Source organism: Talpa occidentalis, unplaced genomic scaffold (genome assembly GCF_014898055.3).
Source record: "Talpa occidentalis isolate TD23 unplaced genomic scaffold, MPIMG_talOcc4v2.1 talOcc4.12, whole genome shotgun sequence".
NCBI classification, from domain to species: Eukaryota; Metazoa; Chordata; class Mammalia; order Eulipotyphla; family Talpidae; genus Talpa; species Talpa occidentalis.
Genome location: NW_023601212.1, coordinates 79,878,840 through 79,898,027, shown reverse-complemented (window position 1 = coordinate 79,898,027; position 19,188 = coordinate 79,878,840). Strand labels below are relative to the sequence as shown.

At 49.4% G+C, this 19,188-nt stretch overlaps 1 protein-coding gene across 5 annotated transcripts in view; it reads left to right on the top strand.

The window, feature by feature from the left end:
* Nucleotides 1-19,188, top strand: part of CUX1 (cut like homeobox 1) — a 320,905-nt gene that overhangs the window by 54,541 nt on the left and 247,176 nt on the right. For all 5 annotated transcript variants that reach the window (XM_037506894.2, XM_037506893.2, XM_037506891.2 and 2 more), the window contains exon 2: nucleotides 15,851-15,961. In XM_037506894.2, coding sequence (XP_037362791.1) covers nucleotides 15,851-15,961 — 111 coding nt within the window. The remainder of the gene's footprint in view (nucleotides 1-15,850; nucleotides 15,962-19,188) is intronic.

Sequence of the window (19,188 nt, the reverse complement as noted above, 5' to 3'; positions counted from 1 at the left end):
TTGTGAACTTGGAACTTGGGGTCAGTGAGGGGGCAGATGTAAGAATGAAGAAACACCAGCATCTCTGGGACGGGCCCCTGCCCAGAGTTAGGTGCGTTATCAGTATTCCTTGTGGAAAGGAGAATGAGTGTGTGCTGGATGGCATGGGGAGGGCACCAAGGAACGCCACTGTCAGCTTTGTGCTAAAAGGGCCGCCGAACAGGTGGCTAGCCCTGCGCCCGCAGCTCTGTGCCCCTCGGGGAGACGTGGTGAGCTCGTCAGCATCAGAACTCTCCTTTGTCAGTGCGAACTCTGCTATCTGGAAGGGATGCGAACATGCAGACTTCTCAATGACAGTGTGTGAAGTGAGGCCGGTTACACAGCTACATCTACTAATATTTTTGGTATAAAGCAGTTGCTAAAATTAATTCCAGCCTGAAACTTGATGAATTCTCAGTCATGGAATTAACAGGTTTCAAATGAAAAAAAAAAAAAAAAAAAAAAACACACAAAACAGCTCAATTAAAAATAAATGTTTATGCTGGAAATTTGGAGCCTGTCCCTAACAAACTGAATACAAAGTTTTTCATTTCAGAGGATTTTTTGCTTGCCTTCCTCTATTTACAGGGAAGTGAGTATTCATCCAGAGATCGCCGGGCCATTAGCTGTTTCCCAGTTCCTACAATCTCTGAGCACAATATTGTCTTTTAAAAATGCCAAAGGCCAGAGTTGGTCCATGTGAAGACTGAGGTTCCCTCGGAGCCCGCTTGAGTGTGCTGTGAGGTCCTGCTGGCACCTCCTTTTGGCCCAGCCCCCTTCCCCCCATCTCTGCCCTCAGTGACTGGCAGGCAGTTGTCTGTCACCTGACGTCTGCGGTTTGACACCCTTGAAGGCTTAACCACTCTGGGTGTGTTAGCTCACCTCAGCAAGTAAAGGACAAGAGCTCTTTCTTTCTTAAGGATTTGGAGATGCTGCACTCAGTTGATCAGGAGTTTTCTAGCAGTGAGGACTAAGTTAGAATTTTAAATTTTATTTAAGTATCACACACGGGTCAGGCAAAGGGATTTATTCTTTTCTTGCCCAGCTCCGGTGGTAAGGAGCACCCAGAATATAGCGTGAGCTGCCCATAAATAATTGCCTCTTAGTCTCCACAGGGTTAGCTGAAGGAATCCAAAGTTAAGTAACCGTGTGTCTGTGTGTGTGTGTGTCTGTGTGTGTGTGTGTCTGTGTGTCAGAAGAAAACTGTATTTCTGGATTAATTTAAGTAGCGATTGCAGGGTAAAAAGCTGAGTTTTAGCAATAGTTTTTATTAAAAAAAAGATTTGTATCGAAGTGTCACTATAGTCCTGGTGCTATGAAATGAACCATGTGATCCAGTAGCACCCCCGGTCCACGCGGTAGGCCGCTCTGGCAGCTGGCCTGGTCAGGGATCCAGGGGATGAGGTCACCACGGGACGGGCAGATGCACCGGGAGAGGGAAACCCATTCCCCTGTATTAAACCACAAGTGTCTTTTGATAACTAGTAAAATTGGCAAGCAGAATGATTGAAAACATGTGAGAGGTAACTGGATCTAAGTTTCAAGTAGTACATATTTGAAAAGTTTTCCCCAATGTAAAAGTTACTCTTTAAGAGCCTTAAACTAATAAAAACAAGGAAATTCCATGTTATGGCTGCCAGTCGGCCTTTCCATTTTTATTCCAGCAGTCAGACTTGACAGGTCCTGTGCTGATTGGCTCTGGGACCCCAGTGAGCATTTAAAGCAGGGGGACCAGGGGAAAAACTGGCAGCAGCTGGGCTGGGGAAAGTCTCCACGGCGTTTCGGTGCCAGGCTCGTAATTCCATTTTAGTATATCCTATTTTCTCTTCTTGCGGCTGCTTCCTGTATTTACTTTATTCACTGAAGCTGATTCAGGATTCTTTTACAGACAATTTTTACTTCTTTCCTTTGCTATTTTTTGATTCCATTCCATGCTTTCTGGGTGGCTACCTTCTCATCAGGCGTTAAGGCTGGACCCCTTGCACCCTTGATCCTATCCCTCTCCCTGAGGCTTCTTTGCTGAACTGCTGGGCCGCCTGGCCTGCATTTAGCCTCTCCTGCCTCTAACCCCTTCTTTCCATCGCTACCAGAATGATCTTTCCAAAGAACTTCAGTGGTCATCTGTAGCCTAGAGAGGCGACAACCGCCCATCAAGGCAAACCCACACTCAAACTTAGATTAGGCGCCCCCAGTCTGTTTTCCGAGACCCACTGCCTGCCTCTTAGTGACCCAGTGGGTCATGAGTTACTCTGTTGCTCAAGACCCCACTGTGATGCCTTTTTTCAAAGCTGACCTGACGCCAGCACCCTGAAGAAGCTGCTCCTGTCCCTGGTAGGGGCTTCAGGAGAGGGGGTATCCTCTCCCTAGGGAGGAACCCCACAGCTCTCTGCTCCTTGTGCCCTGGTTGCCTACTTCCCCCATGTTCATCCCAAACCTGTTGCCCTTTTGAGGGTCGTCAGCTGTTGTGAAAGGAGCAGATCGAGGTGCAGAAAGTATTGCCATTAGACGCTCACCCCACGGCTGTGTGATCTTGGCAGGTTACTTCACCTCCCACAGCAGCCTTTACTCACTGGGGAGCTGTGTAAGCACTGTCTTCTGGGATTGTTGTGGCGATTAAAATGACAGGGGATGCAAAGCGTGAGTCAATAAACTGTAGCTGCAGCTGTTTCATTACCTCTGCCCATTCTGTGCCTTCTGGATTCCTCCCTCTTCCCTCCATGAAATCCCACTTGTCCTTCACAGCCATCCCTCGCTGCTGCTCCTAGGAAGTCTCCTTCCCTCATCCCTCCCAGCAGAAAGTCACGGCTTCCCCTCAAGTCCCAGGTATCTAGTTCCCTCGTCTGTGGCGTCTGCCTGCCCACAGCCATCCAGTTACTTTGCTGAGTTTGTGCTGCTTGGGACCCAGTGTGGTTGGTGGCCTTTTCATGCCTTGTCTGTCTCTGTCCCTACAGTGAGCCTGATAAGCTCTGAAGAGGGGCTGCGGTGCAAGGGAGCAGCTTCTGGCTACACAACTGCCCCGGGAATGAAACCTTTAGTTTCATGTGGGTGTGCAAACACGATCGACTGTCCCTGAAGCTGTCCCTTCCTTCCTTCTGAGGGTGTTTGGGTGGTAGGCAGATTCTTCATGGTCCCATTGGATCGCCCCAGTGCAGGTGTTCATGGCAGCCACACACACCACGCTTTTCCTCTTGGCGATTGTGTTCAGTTTCTTGAGTATGGTACAGGCATACAGAAATCCAATGAAGCCTATTTAGTAGACCAGCCAGGATTGGGGGTATAGCGAGGATTCAACTGAGAAGTCTTCCTTTCTCTCAGTTCTTGTTGAAAACCTTGATAAAAGAAAAATATTGGTTTGCTATCTCAAATTAGTGAGTGAAGCATACTGAACATAATTGGTTGTTTTGTTTTTGATGATTGAAGATCTTGATTATCATTTCAGATCTATGGCAGTATTTCCTTTATATTAACATTAGCTTGGCAGAATCAGATATTCGCTGTTCTAGGAGACAGCAGCTGCTGCTTGTGCATCATTGCCTGTGGCTTCCTGCCTGTGATGGGATGACGTGAGCAGAAAAAGAGCGGAGAGTGTAACCAAGGCCACTTGGCCAGGGTTGCTTCCTGATGCTGCATGGGCAGTGTTTCGGTGTCAGGCCTCTTGACTGGCATTGCCGGGAGGGCAAAGGGTGGGGTTGGAGCGGCCTTTTGTGGATCATACTCTACTGGAACTGCCTTTTGCCTCGAGGTCAAATCAGAACCTCCCACCCCCTGCCCCTCAAGAAGCATAACTCATAAGTCACAAGAAGCATAGTACATAAAGATCCAAGAACATGGGGTATAGAGAAATGTCATTCCTGGACCAAAACAAGCTGTATTATTTAGCTGTGTTTGATAGAGAAAAAAATCTCCATGATGTCTGTGTAACTAAGCAGTGACATTTAGAGTTAGAGAAAAGCAGGTGATGAGCACCTGAACTTGGAGCTGTCACAGAAAGGTTGGGAACACTTTGTAGTTGGCATCAATTTCCAGCCTGAAGAACCCTCCCCACTTGTGGGGTCCCCAGGACACTGTGGAGTCAAGACCAGGGTGAAGAGGGGCCGTCCACCTGAGAGCAGATCTTGGAGGGTGTTGGGAGCCATGCTGGGAGAGAGCGCTGCGTTGAGTTAATACCAGAACCCGGGAGAGTGTTAGCAATTTGTTGTAATTGTGCTTGTCAATTGTGCATCCTCATCCTTTACAGCAATACCTCCTTAGCTTTATAAAGTCTGGGAGGAAGTGTTTTTCCAACGAAATCTCAGAAAGCTCCGTGGACAGGGTGGGGGGACGTCGGCCACTATACCGGTGCCCAGAGTGGGCAGACTGACAGCAGCACTTCCTAGGACGCAGCCCTTTGCCTCCCCAGGTGCCCCTTGTGTCTAGATGGCTAGAGGCAAAACTCTGAGTCTAACGGGCCCCTTTGAGATCACACTTCTGCTCCTGGCACCAGGCGTCCTCCTGCAGTGTCACCTGTTGGTGCCCTGTGCCTAGGTTTCCCCATAGTGGCCAGCAGCACCTGTGCCAGGAAGGAGTGAAGGAATCGCATGAATTTCATTCTCTGCCATGCGAGTGTCATTCTGCTGGGCCATCTGGCTGGCAGCAGCTCCTAGCCAATGGCAGGGTGTTCTAAACCTTGCTCACTGAACACAGCACTGAACATCTTGAAAATTAACTGCAAAAATAAAATCAAAGCTGGCTTAGAGGTGGCATTTTTTGGTTTGACATGCTGTTTTCAGTGAACCTGCCTTTCGTTGCTGACAGGTGCTTCTTACCCCTTTGGTTTTCCCCAGGAGCCACTTGGCATCTTTGAACTTTTACTTATAAGTTCCAGGCAAAAACATTTTGAGAGCTTTTTGGAGTTTTTATTTGCTAATTAAAATGTGAGAAGGGAGCGCAGCTACAGGTAGAGTTCTAGTGCAAGCCACAGCTGTGATTTAAAAAAAACCAAACCCGACAGTTTCAAAATGAAGTTATTAGCACTTCACCTATAACTGTGATAGCTTTTAACTTTCATGATCTGTCTCTTAAGCTCCCCTCTCCCCTCTGTAGCTTACAAAAAAGGGAGCAGAGTGAGGAAGTTGGAGGATACTTTGTCCTTGCAGAAGGTAAGAACAAGTTCCTCTTAGTGGAACTTTTTAAAAAACTTGTAAGAGGTTTCCTTATTCTCTTGATCACATAGTTTTCCAACAAGCCTGTGAGTCAGGGTAGGTGATGGATTCTACAGATGAGAAAACCAAGGCTGGGTTGAGGCGGGGGTTGGGGGGGAAAGAGTCTTGGTGATTTTTCCAAATTCCTGTAGCCAGCATGGGGCCTGGTCTGCCTGAAATTCCCCTGCTGCTTTTTAGACTTTGCCAATGCCCTGGACAGGGCCTGCCTCCAGCCATAAGAGAGGGGCTACATGGAAAAATCACCTAATATTCAGCCATATTAACGTTAGTTTGAACCGCTTGCAAAATAATTAGATAAAATCTACTCCAGTTCTGAAAATTGCATCCAGGTTATTGCCCGCCAAGCCCATTTCCATGTTCCCAATAACCCCCAAAGCATATCTGCCCCAGTACACTCACTGGGTGGCTGGTTTGATTCACAGCTGTGTCTGCGCCGGCAGATGTTTGTGGCTGGGGTAGCCCAAACAGAGAGTGAGCTGCTGGGCGGTGGATGGTTTTGCCGCCAAGCGTTTTCCCAGAGAAGCGGAAGGGAACCTTTGCCAGAGTGGCTGGTGCCCTAACAAATTGATTCCTGCCAAACAATAGAAATAAATATTTTCAACAGACAGAAATCTTGGCTCCTAAAGTATTCAAATTAAAGGCTTATTTCTGAAACAAATACTTTAGGGGGAAAACATTTACCAGTGTAGATGAAATCAGAGTTATTCCTTTTGGCAGTGGCATAATTATTTTTGAGATTAAAACACATTTTCCCTCTCCTGCCTCATTTTTTAAGCCTATCGCCTTGCCTCCCGTTTCCTAGAGAAAGTGCGTTAAGCTGATAGCCCCACGAGCATTCATGTAGTTAGACAGATCTGGATCCTGACCTCGCTGTCTTTCTATGGTGCGATTTGACCAGAGCTGGTCATTGAATCATCAGTGTACCCAGTCTATGAAATGGGGCCGCAGTGTTTTTGTAAGTTAATAAGGTCACTCTGAGAACCTGGCAGAATTTCCTGCCTTGATGGGATTGCCTGTATCTGCCTTCTAACATAGTTGCCACTTGCCCTGGAATTTGGCTACTGCATCTGAGAAAAGGAATTTGAAATTTAAGTTTGTATATAGCTGTATTGCTGTTGAACTGCAGCTCTTCCAGCCAGAATCCACTGAAGATCTTCTTCCCATCCGCCCTCCCTCCCTCCCTCCCTCCCTCCCTCCCTCCCTCCCTCCCTCCCTCCCTCCGTCCCTCCCTGGATGTAGCTGTGGGGTTTAGCAGCATCTCCTGCCCTGCAGCCAGAGCAGTGGGGCAGCTCCATTAACAGCAGGGGAATGGCTGTTGTAATCATACACCCCCTGGAGCAACCTTCACGGACATTTAAAATTTTTAGCAAGTTCCCATTTAGTTTTTTCTTGTGTGTGTGTATGTGTGTGTGTGTGTGTGTGTGTGTGGGACCCTCGCTGTCGGCCGGGGAACGAACCGGCACTGCAGAGGCTGTGTGCAGCCTTGCAGCCCAGCGCTCAACCGCTGCGCCACCAGGGGAGGCCCCCCATTTAGTTTTAAAATGTGTTTTATCATATATATATATATATATATATATATATATATATATAAAATGGTCACAGCAATGGAGACCAGGGACCTTATCCCTGGGCATTTGTTAGCAAGAACAAGTCACCTACCTATGTGCTCAGCTTTGATTTCCTTATATATGACACAGGATCAGCAAAGCTGTGGCGGCTTATCCTTCAAGTTCATACTGAGGCCTGGGGATGGGAGCATTGCCGACAAGTCAACCTCAGCAGCCCTTCCTGTTCCCCAGTGGGTGTCCTGCAGGTGAGGGCTGTGATGGGCGAGAACACAGAGGAAGCAGAGGGTAAGGAAGCCATCCAAGAAGGGCCCTCATGTCAACCCTGGAAGGAAGATGGGGAGAAGGTGATAGCCTTAGCTAGTGAGATACCAGGCAGCAACACCCCGTCCCCCAAAGGCGTGGTGAAGGGACTCCTTGGAGAAGTTCAAGATGGCCGGTGGGCCGGTGGGGTGCAGCACTCTTGCCATTTGGAGCCTGTGTATCTAAAAGGCTCAGGCTGACAGGCACAGTTTAGTTTTGGTTTGCATCGGAGCCAAAAGAGAGCATTCGAGAATACTACTATGGAACTGACATTTTAATAGCTAAAAACTAGTCAAATACCAGCTATTTCATATGGCTTGATTAAGATGTAGAGCAGAATGCTATTCGTGGGGGTAAAAGACATCCTTCCCACTCCTGCGACAGCCCTGGGCCAAGCGCCTAGCTCAGGATCGGGTCGTCTGATGTGCCTATATTTCATTATGCATCCCCGAGACGCCGTCTCTCACGTCTCACTGTTAAATGAGAGTCTGGCAAGTATTATATGTAGTGCAATGCTTGTTGGATACATCTGGCATTTTTGTCTTTGCATAGTGGGTTTTCAACGGGGTGAAAAACAACAGAAAACAAAATCTTGGTTCTTTATTGAAATTTCTCAATCCCACAGAATTCACAAAAAGCCTTGTCTGGAAACTTTGTATTCATAGCTTTGTTAGGCCAATTTATTTTCTCTATTTTACTTTCTGCATAGAGAAGGTGGATGGAAAAACCGCAATACTTTTCATGTAGAAGTGGAAAGGCCACAAGTAGTTAAGACTGTGTTGCAGTAAATTGTTTCATTTAAACTTCTTAGATTAGGAGTTAATATCAAGTCACCTTCCAAAATCAAGAAATATTGAGTACTTGTTAGACATGTAGTAAGTAATGTTTTAAGAGTTAAAGGAACATGGGAAAGTAATTTTTATAGGAGGTGGGGTTAGGTTGAATGTGGAGAAGAAAACAGAAACTGTCATGATCACTCGCTGTGTTATGTGGCATAAGGAAACCAGGACGCTGAGGCTAACAAAAAGCAGGTTTCTGTACCAGCACTATAGCCAAAGGCTGAGTGCCCCTTTAAGGACGTTATGGGCTTATATACATTTCGGCTTGTGCTGGCGGGTTAACACTGTAGCTGTTCAAGGGCAGACGTGACATGAGTTACAGTCCAAGAAATGTAGCAAGTTGCTTATCACAGTACCTCGGGCTGCCTTGCTTCACTTGTACCAGGCATTTTGTCTAATTTAATCCTCACCGAGGCCTGCTGACGACTGCTGGGGGTCCTGGCTGGAGGCCTCCCTGGCCAGGAGCTGACGGGGTGGGGTCCATGTGCCAGCTGGTTCCCTCCTCACTGCACCTCATCCCATTCTCCGTTTGGACATTCTTCTTTTCTGGGTTAGTGGGGAACTGGGCTCCCTTGTGGGGGAACCCCTCTGTAAGTCTAGCTGTGTACTCTGTGAGGTTGGACCAGGAAGTTGTGTTCTGCTCATTTGACCCTCATCTCCCAGATGGCGGAATGTGGCTAATTCAACCGGGGTTGAAACTGTTTCTGACTAAACCTTGGATGACTGGAAACTTGAACTACAGGCAGTCCCTTGCTCATTCTCATGCCTCCTTTTTTGTTCCCCGAGTCAGAGAACTACAGAGAGTAATTAACTTGAGAGCTCACTTCTTGCTCACCTAGTTCAACCAGTTGTTAACTGAGCACCTACTATGTGCGGGGCTCCGTGCTGGGTACCACCAGGAGCAGGGTGTTCTCGCCTGGGAAGGACAGTTAGCACTACTTCCTCAGTGTCCCCTCCTGGGATCTCCCTCTCGGGCACTGAGATGCTGAGGTGAAGTTTCTAGCCCATTTTCCTGTTCCTCTTTCTGGGGTGGGGCTGTGATGGAAGTTACTTCCCAGGCTGCAAGGAGAGCTTGCCAGCCCAGGGTCCTGATTTTTATGAAAATGGTACCATTCTGCACCAAGGATGCTGTGAAGCTGAGCTAGAAGGGGGTGTAGATCTCCCCTCTGCCCAGCCCTCCAGCTTCCTCCATGTGCCCGTACTAGGCAGGCATGTGAGCCCATCCCCTTCTTCCTCAGCCCCCCCAGTCTCTGAACGTTTTCTGACCACTCTCCACCACTCCAGGCATCCATGCTTGGGCCCGCTGTTTTCTCGCAGCCATCTCTCGTTCCCATTGGAAGGCAGCCTTGCCGTCTGTGGCCTTCTCAAACTCATCCCCTCTCCTTAAATTGGTCCCTCTGTGCCTCCCTCCCTGCCCCAGACTTTTATTCAAGGGGCTCTTATTTTCATGAAGCTGTTTCTGATTTTCTTCTAAGCAAAACCCTTTTGCGCTTTGTTCCTATATTTGTTACGTGGCATTTCCTTTATTTTTTCTTTCTTTCCTTCAGGCTTGTTCTTTCATTTACTAAATACTGACTACTTACCTATGTGTGCTGGGCTCCCACAGCACTTGAAGTGCTGTTGGAATCCCAGTGAGCAAACCAGCCTTACTTACAGCCTAGGGGAGGTAGCCCGTATTTGCACACGTGCACAAATACGGAATTGCAAACCAGGATCTCTGCCCTGCGGAGGGGTTTAGAGAGTTGGGTGCACACGTTACAGCCTTTTGCATACATTACAGCCTCTTGTGGGTGGGGTGGAAGCATAATGTGGGGGTGGGGTGGGGAAGTGAGATCTGACAGTTCATGGACAAGAGAAAAGAAAGGCTGGAAAAAAGCAGAGGAGCAGCCTGTGCTGAGGGTATGTGGGGAAAGGGCGGGGAACCCAGCCTGTGTCAGGGCAGGGCCTTTGGTGGCCTTATTCCAGGGGCCCCCCTCCCCCCCTGGAAGCCACTGAAGGCTTTCAAATGGGAATGACAAGCACAGGTTTGGGCTGTGGTGTGGCGGGTCCCCTTTCCTGCAGGGTGTGTGTGTTCTGGTCACTGCGTGTGGTACTCTGTGCCCAGGAGGCAGTGAGCACACCCTGTAGCCCTGTGGCCCTCCAGCACCCTGGCCTTTATCATGTGTCACGTCCAAGTTTCTCTGGTGGTTTTGCTCTCCTCTCTGACTCCTGTTCACTTTATCCCAGCTTCAGTGCCTCGAGAGAGTGGGCGCTCCATTTGGAGTGGGGCGAGCCCAGTGGGTCTCTGTCCTACTGTTTCGTCTGTGCTACTTGTCTGCTGCCCTTGGGGTCCCTGCTGGAGGCCTGGCTGATGCTGTGGAAACTTCCTGAGTGGGAATGCTCAGCAGCTGGCCGATGTGACTGACATCACAAACCAGAACACTGAGCTGCAATTCAGGTTTTTACATTACATGGCGGTGAATCAAAGCTTGTGAGTGGGAAGTTATGGGTGAGGATTAAGTGTCTGAAAAACACTTGGGAAATACGGGGTCAGGCTTGGTTGTGTACTTCAGCTTACAAAGTGAGGGAGAACATGAACATTTACTTTGGGATCTCTGAAGTTTCCGTTAAGTGGGGATGGTGGTCGGTCTGCACAGCGCAGGGCTGCAGCTGCAGGGCCAGGCAGCAGCGCTGTTCTGAGAAGGAGGTACTCATCAGTCTCTGTAAGAAAAAATGAGAGTTTAAAAGATAAATGATTGTCTTTGAGGGAGGAGTTATTATTTGTTTAAAATTCATAAGGCACCAAAGGGAAATGGTGAAAGGCTCTCCTGGTCCCCCACCCGCCGCCATTCACTTTCCTCCCCAGAGTGAGGAGTGTTGCCCGTGCCTTACTCCATGGAGCCTTCCAGTGATATCTTGGAGTTCACTTCTGTGCACCGACGCTGGATGTCCTGGTCACTGTGTGTGGACATGTCTGAGGGGGTGGCTGTGACACTTCTAATTGAACGCAGTTATTTCCAAGTTGGCGTTACCTGCTTCGCAGCAGCCCCTTCCACACTCCTGTGCCTGAGCCAGGCTGGCTTCCCCTCACTGAGGGCGCCGTCCCTGCAGGCCCAGCAGTCTGGATGAGGAGGAGGGGGCTGGTAGGGATTGAGCCTGTCTGCCTAGAGGCCCAGCCAGGGCGGCACCTTTCCCGAAAGCGGGGAGACCGTTTTTGCTGGGAGTGTTTTCTCCCTTTCCTAGCTTTTGCCTCTGTTTTCTGTACACAGGCTTGGTCCCTTTTGTCTTGTGGCCCTTCCATGTCTGCCTAGTTTCCTTGGCTGGACTGTGGGTACTGCAAGCTGGGGTCAGCTTGCTATTCATCTGTGTGTCGCCAGAGCCCCCTGGCCTGGTTGGGGTGCTGGTGGCAGAATGAATTCTGAGGTCAAGAGCATGACTATGATCATGCAGAAAGCTTCCGCCCCTACTCCTGTTAAGTGCTGCGCCTCTTGACCTGCCATGCATTTGGCTGCACTCCCCATCAGCTCACCTCGTGATTTGACCAAAACCACACAGGTTTGGAGCTGGGATTCCAGGCCAGGGTTTTCTGGAAAGCCCATGGGAGGGCTTTCCCATCGTCCATGCTGGGGCTGGGGTGTGACAGACTGGAGGTGGCTTGGGCCTTCGCCCCTTTCTAGCCAGAGCAGTTTCCACTTGTCCAGGTCATTCTTTGCTGGAAAACGATACAGAAAATGCTCCGAGATCAACCCAGTGTGGAAACCGCATTCGACTCTTTCGGCACAGGGGCTCGTTGTCACTAATAAAGCCATTTACACGCCTACATGGGGTTTGCTGTTTGATTAGTTTGACTGATAAACCCTAAAGGAATATCAATAAAGTTAGTGACAATAGAAAGAGAATGTTTTCCTTGCATGGCTGATGCAGATGACCTGGGTGTGTTTTCCATGGGGACCCAGAGATGCTGGGGGAAGGAGGCCTCTTCTGTGGGAGGCTCAGCCTCTGTTTGCCTGGGACCTAAAGAAGAGGGTCTCCCAGAGTGGTGGTGGCACCGCAGGTACCCCGGTTTCACACAGACAGCTGCAATATACCCTTTCAAGGCGAGCATTTACAAATTGATCATTGACAATATTAAAGGATTTGTTTTATTTTGGAAAAATTTCCTCCAGTTTCTTTAACATAGGCAGCTGTGTGGTTGATTTTTATCTTTGGGTTTAATAAATCTTTAATACTTGACTGAGAGGCTGGAGTTCAGCAGAGAGAAACTTAAAATGTTAGGAGCTTTGCTCTTTGAGAATCTGTCAGAAATGAGGAAAAAGCATCCAGAAACTATGATCAGTGAGAAAAACAGGATTGCAGCCACCCGCAGCTCTGCACCAGGCACCGGCTTCGTAGAATGAGGATATCTGTGTGCACGGAACTGGGGCAGTCTTTCTTGGACCTTGCTGCCTCCTGACATGGGTCACCCCAGGATTTCTTTGATAAGACCCCCCCCCCCAAACACACACACAGCCTCTGTGCCCAGGTGCCTGTCCTCATAAGGTACCTTCTAAGTACGGTCTTGAGCTCTTTGGGCTGCTTGGATGCCCTGTGTGCAGAACCGGTGGGTTTGCTGCCAGCCTTGCCAACTTCCATCACCGTGGAGCTCAGGCCCTCTAGTTCCCACCAGGAGAATAGTTCTGCATAGTTCCAGGAGGGGTCCTCTCCTCTGCCCGTCCCCCTTCAGTTCCCCATTGCTGGAGTTGTTTCCTGTGACCAGGCCTCCTCCTCCTAAGCCCTGAGACTGGGCAGTGCGAGGCACGGTGTGCAAGAAACAGCTATTGTTTTGACAAAGGACGCAAAGGCCTCAATTTTTGAATCACAGAACCAGTTAAGAGTTTATCAATCCCAGGTCTCTGTCCCCGGGCAGGTGGGCTCGCAGATGGGACCAATATGTGACTGTGTCTTTCTTAGCTATATGTTTTTTTCTTAACTGTATGTATTTTTTCCCACATTAGCAGGATTTAAAAAATCAGTATGTATATTGCAGTTTTCCACCTAGGCAACACATGTGCTGTTATATACAGAGCGCTAAAGATCAGTCGCCCCTCCCCCGCCCTCTCAGCCAAGCAGTCACAGGTGTCTGTATCCTTCTAGAGACTGTCAGAGCTTCTGGTGAGCATGTGTCTAGGTACTCTTTTAAACCATGCAAGCTTTATTTTGCATACTGCAACTTTTGCTTAAAGGTATCCTGGAGGTCATTTCATCCCTGTACAGCCTGGGGTTTTTTAACCATTGCAGAGCAGTCCTGGAGCCGGTATATGCCAGAGCACTTTTGCTGGACATTTAGATTGGTTCTGGGTTTTCTTGCTCTTTGCCAGTTCTTAATGCCTCTCTCCTACATGGGACCAGTGACTCGGGCTGAGAGTTCTGTAATTCAGGCCCCCACCCCCATTCTCCCCAAACACATTAAACTCCCTTGTTAATGTGTCATTACATTTGACACTTTGAGCCTAGGCAGGCTTGGTAGATAATAAAGTAGTATTCGGCTTATGTTTAATAAGTGTTTCCTCTCTGCATTGTTCCTACCACCTTAGAAAGCTTTGGTGTCCTTCAAGAGGATTCAGTGGCATTTTTTTTCAGGATTGTGAGCCTGAAATCTGACCATCCAAACCCAGGGCGGTGGAAGCATTGCCGCTCCTCCTCGCTGTGCCAATCTGTTTCTGTGGTGGCGGGTGGCGGCACTGTATTAAATTTGGAGACCCCTGTTGGTTTCTCATGTGGACCTGCATATGTCTGCACGCGTGGGGAAGGCAGTGTAGCGGGCCCCTGGAGGGGCCTCGACTGCCAGCAGCAAGTCGCCTGGCGTGCTGGCTCCACAGCCCGTCATAAAGGTGGGTTTGTCTTCCAGGCAGCCGATTCCAGGCTTAGCCCCCCTCCCTCAGGCTTCCTGACAGCCTGTGCCCAAGCTCTTGGTGCCGCAGTGCTGGGTTGGACCTCAGAGCAGAGGGGTGTGTGGGGAGCTGGGTGTCCACAGACTGTGCTCGCTGACGTCCCTGCAGCGCTCCTCGCCGTTCCTGAGCTCCCCTCGAGATGGGAAGGCAGGGATTGGGCTGGGAGCCTACAGTCATCTTGGGAGCCCCTGCGTCCAGGCGTTGCTGCAGAAGTCAGCAGAGGCCTGCTGGTCGGATGGCCGCGCCGGCTAAGTAGCATCCTCTCTGAGCGCCGTCAGTCCTCTTTGTGTTTCTCCAAGTTTCCTATGTCTGTGTGATTGGAATGAAACATCAACTTTACTTTTTTTTGTCATATTTCGGTATTGGTTCCCCCTCCCCCCTTCTTGAAGTCTCCTTTTATAACTTCTTCTGCTGATGCTTAAATATAGATGTCTAAGCTCTCCTCCTTACCAGATTGTTTATATTTTTGAAAAGCCTTCTGCTTATCTGATTGCTCTCTCTTCTCTTCTCTCTCCCCCCACGTTACCACATTGGTTTCGGTTGCTCTTTTTCCCTGCCTTCACTTGTCTGGGATGCGTTTCAAATGTGGTCTATCAAAATGTGCAGTGTTTCCCTCTTTTCTGCAGTAGCTTTGACATCTGTTCTTGAATTCTAGCCCACGTTATTCTTTTGGACTTGTTTGCCCAAGATTCGCTGCAATGCCAGAAATACGAAAGGGGAGAATGTGGTGTGGTAGTACCCTCCCACTCCCTATTTTGTCCCCCCCCCACCCCCGAAACTGTCTCCGATTTCCAAGTTGACAGCACACTGCATGCTTGTTCCAGCACTCTGTCATCCCGTCTGGCAGGGCCCACCCGTAGTGATGCGAGCGAGCGTTCACCAGCAGGGCTCGCAGACCACTTCACTTCTTTCCGCCAAAAAGAAAAGCAGGTGGAACTTGATGAGGTGGGCGGAGGAAGACGGGCTTCCTGGGCATCTGTGGATGGGGCTTCACCTTTGGTTTCCCCCCGCCTCTCAGCCTTTGATAGGGTACTTGCTCTGCTGGGCCTCGTGCTGGTGGACCATACCACGGAGAAGCCACTTGCAGAATGTGCCAGTGTGTGTTCTCAGTAACTGAAGCCATTCGGCAAGAGAATGGGCCTCTCAGGGCTGCAGGAGCGTGTGTGTGTGTCATTCCCCCATCCCTGTCCCTGTCCCCTCCACCCCCTGCCAGCCAGTCCAGAACTCCTTCCTGCGCCCATCTGCAGGAGACTTGTTTGAAATAGACCTTTCCACGGCTCCTCCCAGGATTTCTGAGGCCAGGGCACAGGTTCTTGGCTGCTGTGTCAGTGGGTCTTGTACTGCTGAGGTTTTTCTTAGGGGGACCACCTGAGCCAAATCGTTTGGGGATAACTGCCATTTCCAGGCGCCTCGTTTGCAAGATGTTGAAAGTGATTATTCTTGGACTTTGCCTTTTAAAGTCCCCTCTTGAAAATGAGTAACAGGTTAATGTTAATGGTCCTGAACAGGATGCCTGGCCTGTAGTAAGCCCCCAGTAAATATCTGTTGAATGAACCCAATTCCAGCATCACTACGGCAGCTACCGGCCCAGAACTGTTAAAGGACAGCAGGACAGAAAGCCCGACAAGAGAGAAGCCCAGAGTACAGCAGAGGGGCTGGGGCACAGAGACTGCCCTGAAGGGACACTTGCCCAGAGCAGACACTGAGCGGCTCCAGGGCGGGGTGGCTTTGGGGCTCTGGCTGACTCTGGTGTTAGCAAAGAGAGTGTGTCTTTGTGTTCTCTCGTGGCAACAGTCATCTGTGCAGTGCGTGTCCTTACAGACACATCCAGGGGGTGAGGGTGCGGGGTGGAGGGTGGGTGTCTCCCTTTCCTCATTGCCCTAGCCCCTCCTCTGCCCAAGGAGCTGATAATCTGGAGCCACAGGGGCTCTTCCAGTGCTGGTCAAATGCAAATATGCTCTCCTGATACAAAACACAATTACAATCTTGTCTTTTCTTTTTGTTTCTCTCAACAGAGGGAACTCGATGCCACCGCAACAGTATTGGCGAACCGGCAAGATGAAAGTGAACAGTCGAGAAAGCGGCTTATCGAGCAGAGCCGGGAGTTCAAGAAGAACACTCCAGAGGTGAGCAGCTGACCCACACGGTCTCTTTGAAGGCACTTGCTGTCCTAGCGTGTATTCAGAAGAACACTGCGCGTTGTTTCCTTCCTATCAAACAGTCTGTGGCTTTCTTTGAATGGTTCTCTGTCCTATTCCACAGGCCGCTTGCCTCTGCTGGCCTGGGAGCACCGGCATACATAGGTTGTCTGGTGAACAAAGGCACAAACTAATTGAGATGCAGACACTGAGCAAGCAGGTCTGTGACTGCTTGTGGCCAGTATGTGGCCTGTGGTCCCTGGCCCGTGCCCATGTCTGTGAGCATGCCACCATTAGTCCACAGGGGCTTGAGTGGCAGGACATGCTGGGGCAGGCGGTGTCAGGGCTGTCCAATCTGAGGAGCACTGTGCCATGCCTCTTGTTAAGCAGACAGTCTGTAGGACCTTTAAAACACCTCTGTGCTTCCTGAAATATGCTCAGAAGGGCACTGAAATGTGCTCTTCATGTGCTCCTGTATGTTCAGAGGACAGTGCAGAGTGTTGGGGCAGCATGTTCCTGGTCTGTTTTCCTGGTCCCTCATTCCCTTCATTTCCTATCAAAGGCTTTGTAAGAGATAAAAAGAAAGGGGAAATTTACTGACAGTGGGAGAGACACGGGAATTGCTTTCCAGAAGATTCTGTCAGCTTGACCCATGATGGTTCTGGGGCTACAGGCCCTCAGCCAGACTCTTGCACCCTCCACTCAGGTGTGAGTGGGTTGTAGCAACGGGCAGCTTCCATCTGGACCCCCAGGCCTCTAGATTCTTCCATGGAGGACAAAGGAACAGGCCTGGAGGACAAGCTGCTCTCTGAGAGGGATGCTTCTAACTTTTACAGCATAATGTTCATTCCTGAAAAATGATGTGGGAATTGAATTCTTATAAGTGGACTCATTTTAAGTGTTCCAAAGGTGCTTACTCATCCTGGCAAAGCAAGCAAACGTAATTCTTAGAGTCTGCGAAAAACATACTGATTGTCAGAGGGAACTCGGTGGAGGGAGGAGGAACAGGGGAAGGAAGGGGCTAGGTCCCCGGCATGGGAGCACTGGTGGAGGGGAATGAAGCATGTGCACGCGGGGGGGGATGACAGTGTACCCTGAAAACGACTGTCAAATTAATATTAAAATAATAAAATAAAATACAACCCAATAAAACTGGTTAAAAAAAAAAAAGTTGGAAAAAACACAAAACAGAAAAAGCCCCAGAGGTGCTTGCTGTTTAAGGGAGTGCTCTGCTATTGTGAATCATTCTGGGAAACAATTAGCTGTCTATTTTCAGAATATTTTTGGAGAGAACTTGGGAATACAGTGGAAAGAAACGGCTCTAGAGGCAGACCCACCTAGGGGTTTTAGAGTTTACACCCACTACAGTCATGCGCTGCATGACGACAGTTCCTTCGGTGACGTACAGCGTCCACAGCTGTAGGCCTAGTGACGTGCTAGCTGTTGTAAGGTTGTGGCGTTTTGTTATGGCAGCCAGCCCCAGACACCTGGATAATATTCACACGGTGACAGTGTAGCTTCATAGCACTTTCGCGTGTTCAGCACAGCGTGACCCTGTTGTTGAGTGACCCTGACAGGTCTTACCCTCTCCACTCACCCTGCCCTTAAACGTGGACCTTCCGCGTTTCAGCAGACCACTTGTGCACACCAGCAGCTGGCTGTCCTTCGCTGGCCTCTGTTCTCACTGCCCTTTCCTTGGTGACCATGCAAAATCCGAAAATGAAGGGCAAGGTTACCCACCTGAGGTGACAGTGATATCTCCATCAGAGAACTAGATTCTGGGTGCTCCTTAGCAGCCCCAGACTCCCATTAGCTGCTGAAAGTGATGCCACTGAGGAAGAGCATGTTCCTCTCCAGCTACCTTGTTCCCAGCACTAAGGTGGTCAGTGATAAGTGGACTGAACTGGGTCCGGTCCCTCCAGTGACATCCAGGTGCCTTGCTCTGGTATCAATGGGCAGATTGCTTAACTGAGAAAGTCTCAGTTGCATTTTCTTTTCTTTTTTTTTTTTTTTTAAAGATTTATTTATTTATGCATATAAGAACTGGGGTACAGGCCAGAGGTGTGGGGGAGGTGAGAGGATTCACCAGAGACAGAGAGGGGAACAGAACAGGTAGACTGACTGAAATACACTGCTGAGGGGAGCAGCAGACTAGTCAGGAGAGGTCTGCTGCGCCATGTGGGTAACTCCCTGGCCAGGGATCGAACTCGTGCTGCAGAGGCTGTGGACAGCTTCATGGTGCGATGTTTAACCCCTTGCACCACCAGGGAGGCCTTCAGTTGCATCTTCTACAGAAAGTGCAATGACAGGGCCAGCTCCAGGGTTGCTGTGTGTGCAAAGTGTGTGTATAAGAGAGAGGGGTAGGGTAACTCCCTGGCCAGGGATCGAACTCGTGCTGCAGAGGCTGTGGACAGCTTCATGGTGCGATGTTTAACCCCTTGCACCACCAGGGAGGCCTTCAGTTGCATCTTCTACAGAAAGTGCAATGACAGGGCCAGCTCCAGGGTTGCTGTGTGTGCAAAGTGTGTGTATAAGAGAGAGGGGTAGTGTGTGTGCCTTGATGTATGTGGTGTGTGTGGCATGTAGAGGGTGTGTGTGTGCTCTGCTCAGATCTGGCTTGTGAAGTCCATCATGTGACATACTCGCCCAGAACACATGCTGTAGAACACAGTGATGCAGTTAGTTTCTGCTCCCCCCAAGCTAGCTCAGGGACTGTTAAAAAACACACAACAAATATAGGTAGCTTCAGTCTAAAGTGTTCCAAACGTTGGTTTGTAATAGCAACTAGTCATTTCACAGACTTTTTGGGAATACCCTTCAAAATGCTTTGACCCTGGGAATAAAATCATGTCCCTATTGCTAAAAAGTTTCTTATCTTTTTACCAAGCAAGGAGAACGTCCTGACATGATGTGCTCTGTGCTAGACGGTATGCCTAGAATCTTCTGAATGCAGACTTTCCCCCAAAACCCTCGTACCTCAGTAGTAGTAAAGCTCTAAGCCACGTAGGTCTCAGTGACCTTTCCTGAGATAGGTAAACAGGTCTGCTTTTTGAATCCTAGTTGTCAACCTTCAAAATACTGATGAATATTAATGACCCCTCCCCTGAGAAATGCATGCATGAGCACATGTGTGTGTGTATGTGTGTGGTGGTTTCCCCCAGACTCCCCACAACTCCGCCTGAGTTCACAGCTCCAGAGGCACAAATTCAGTCTTG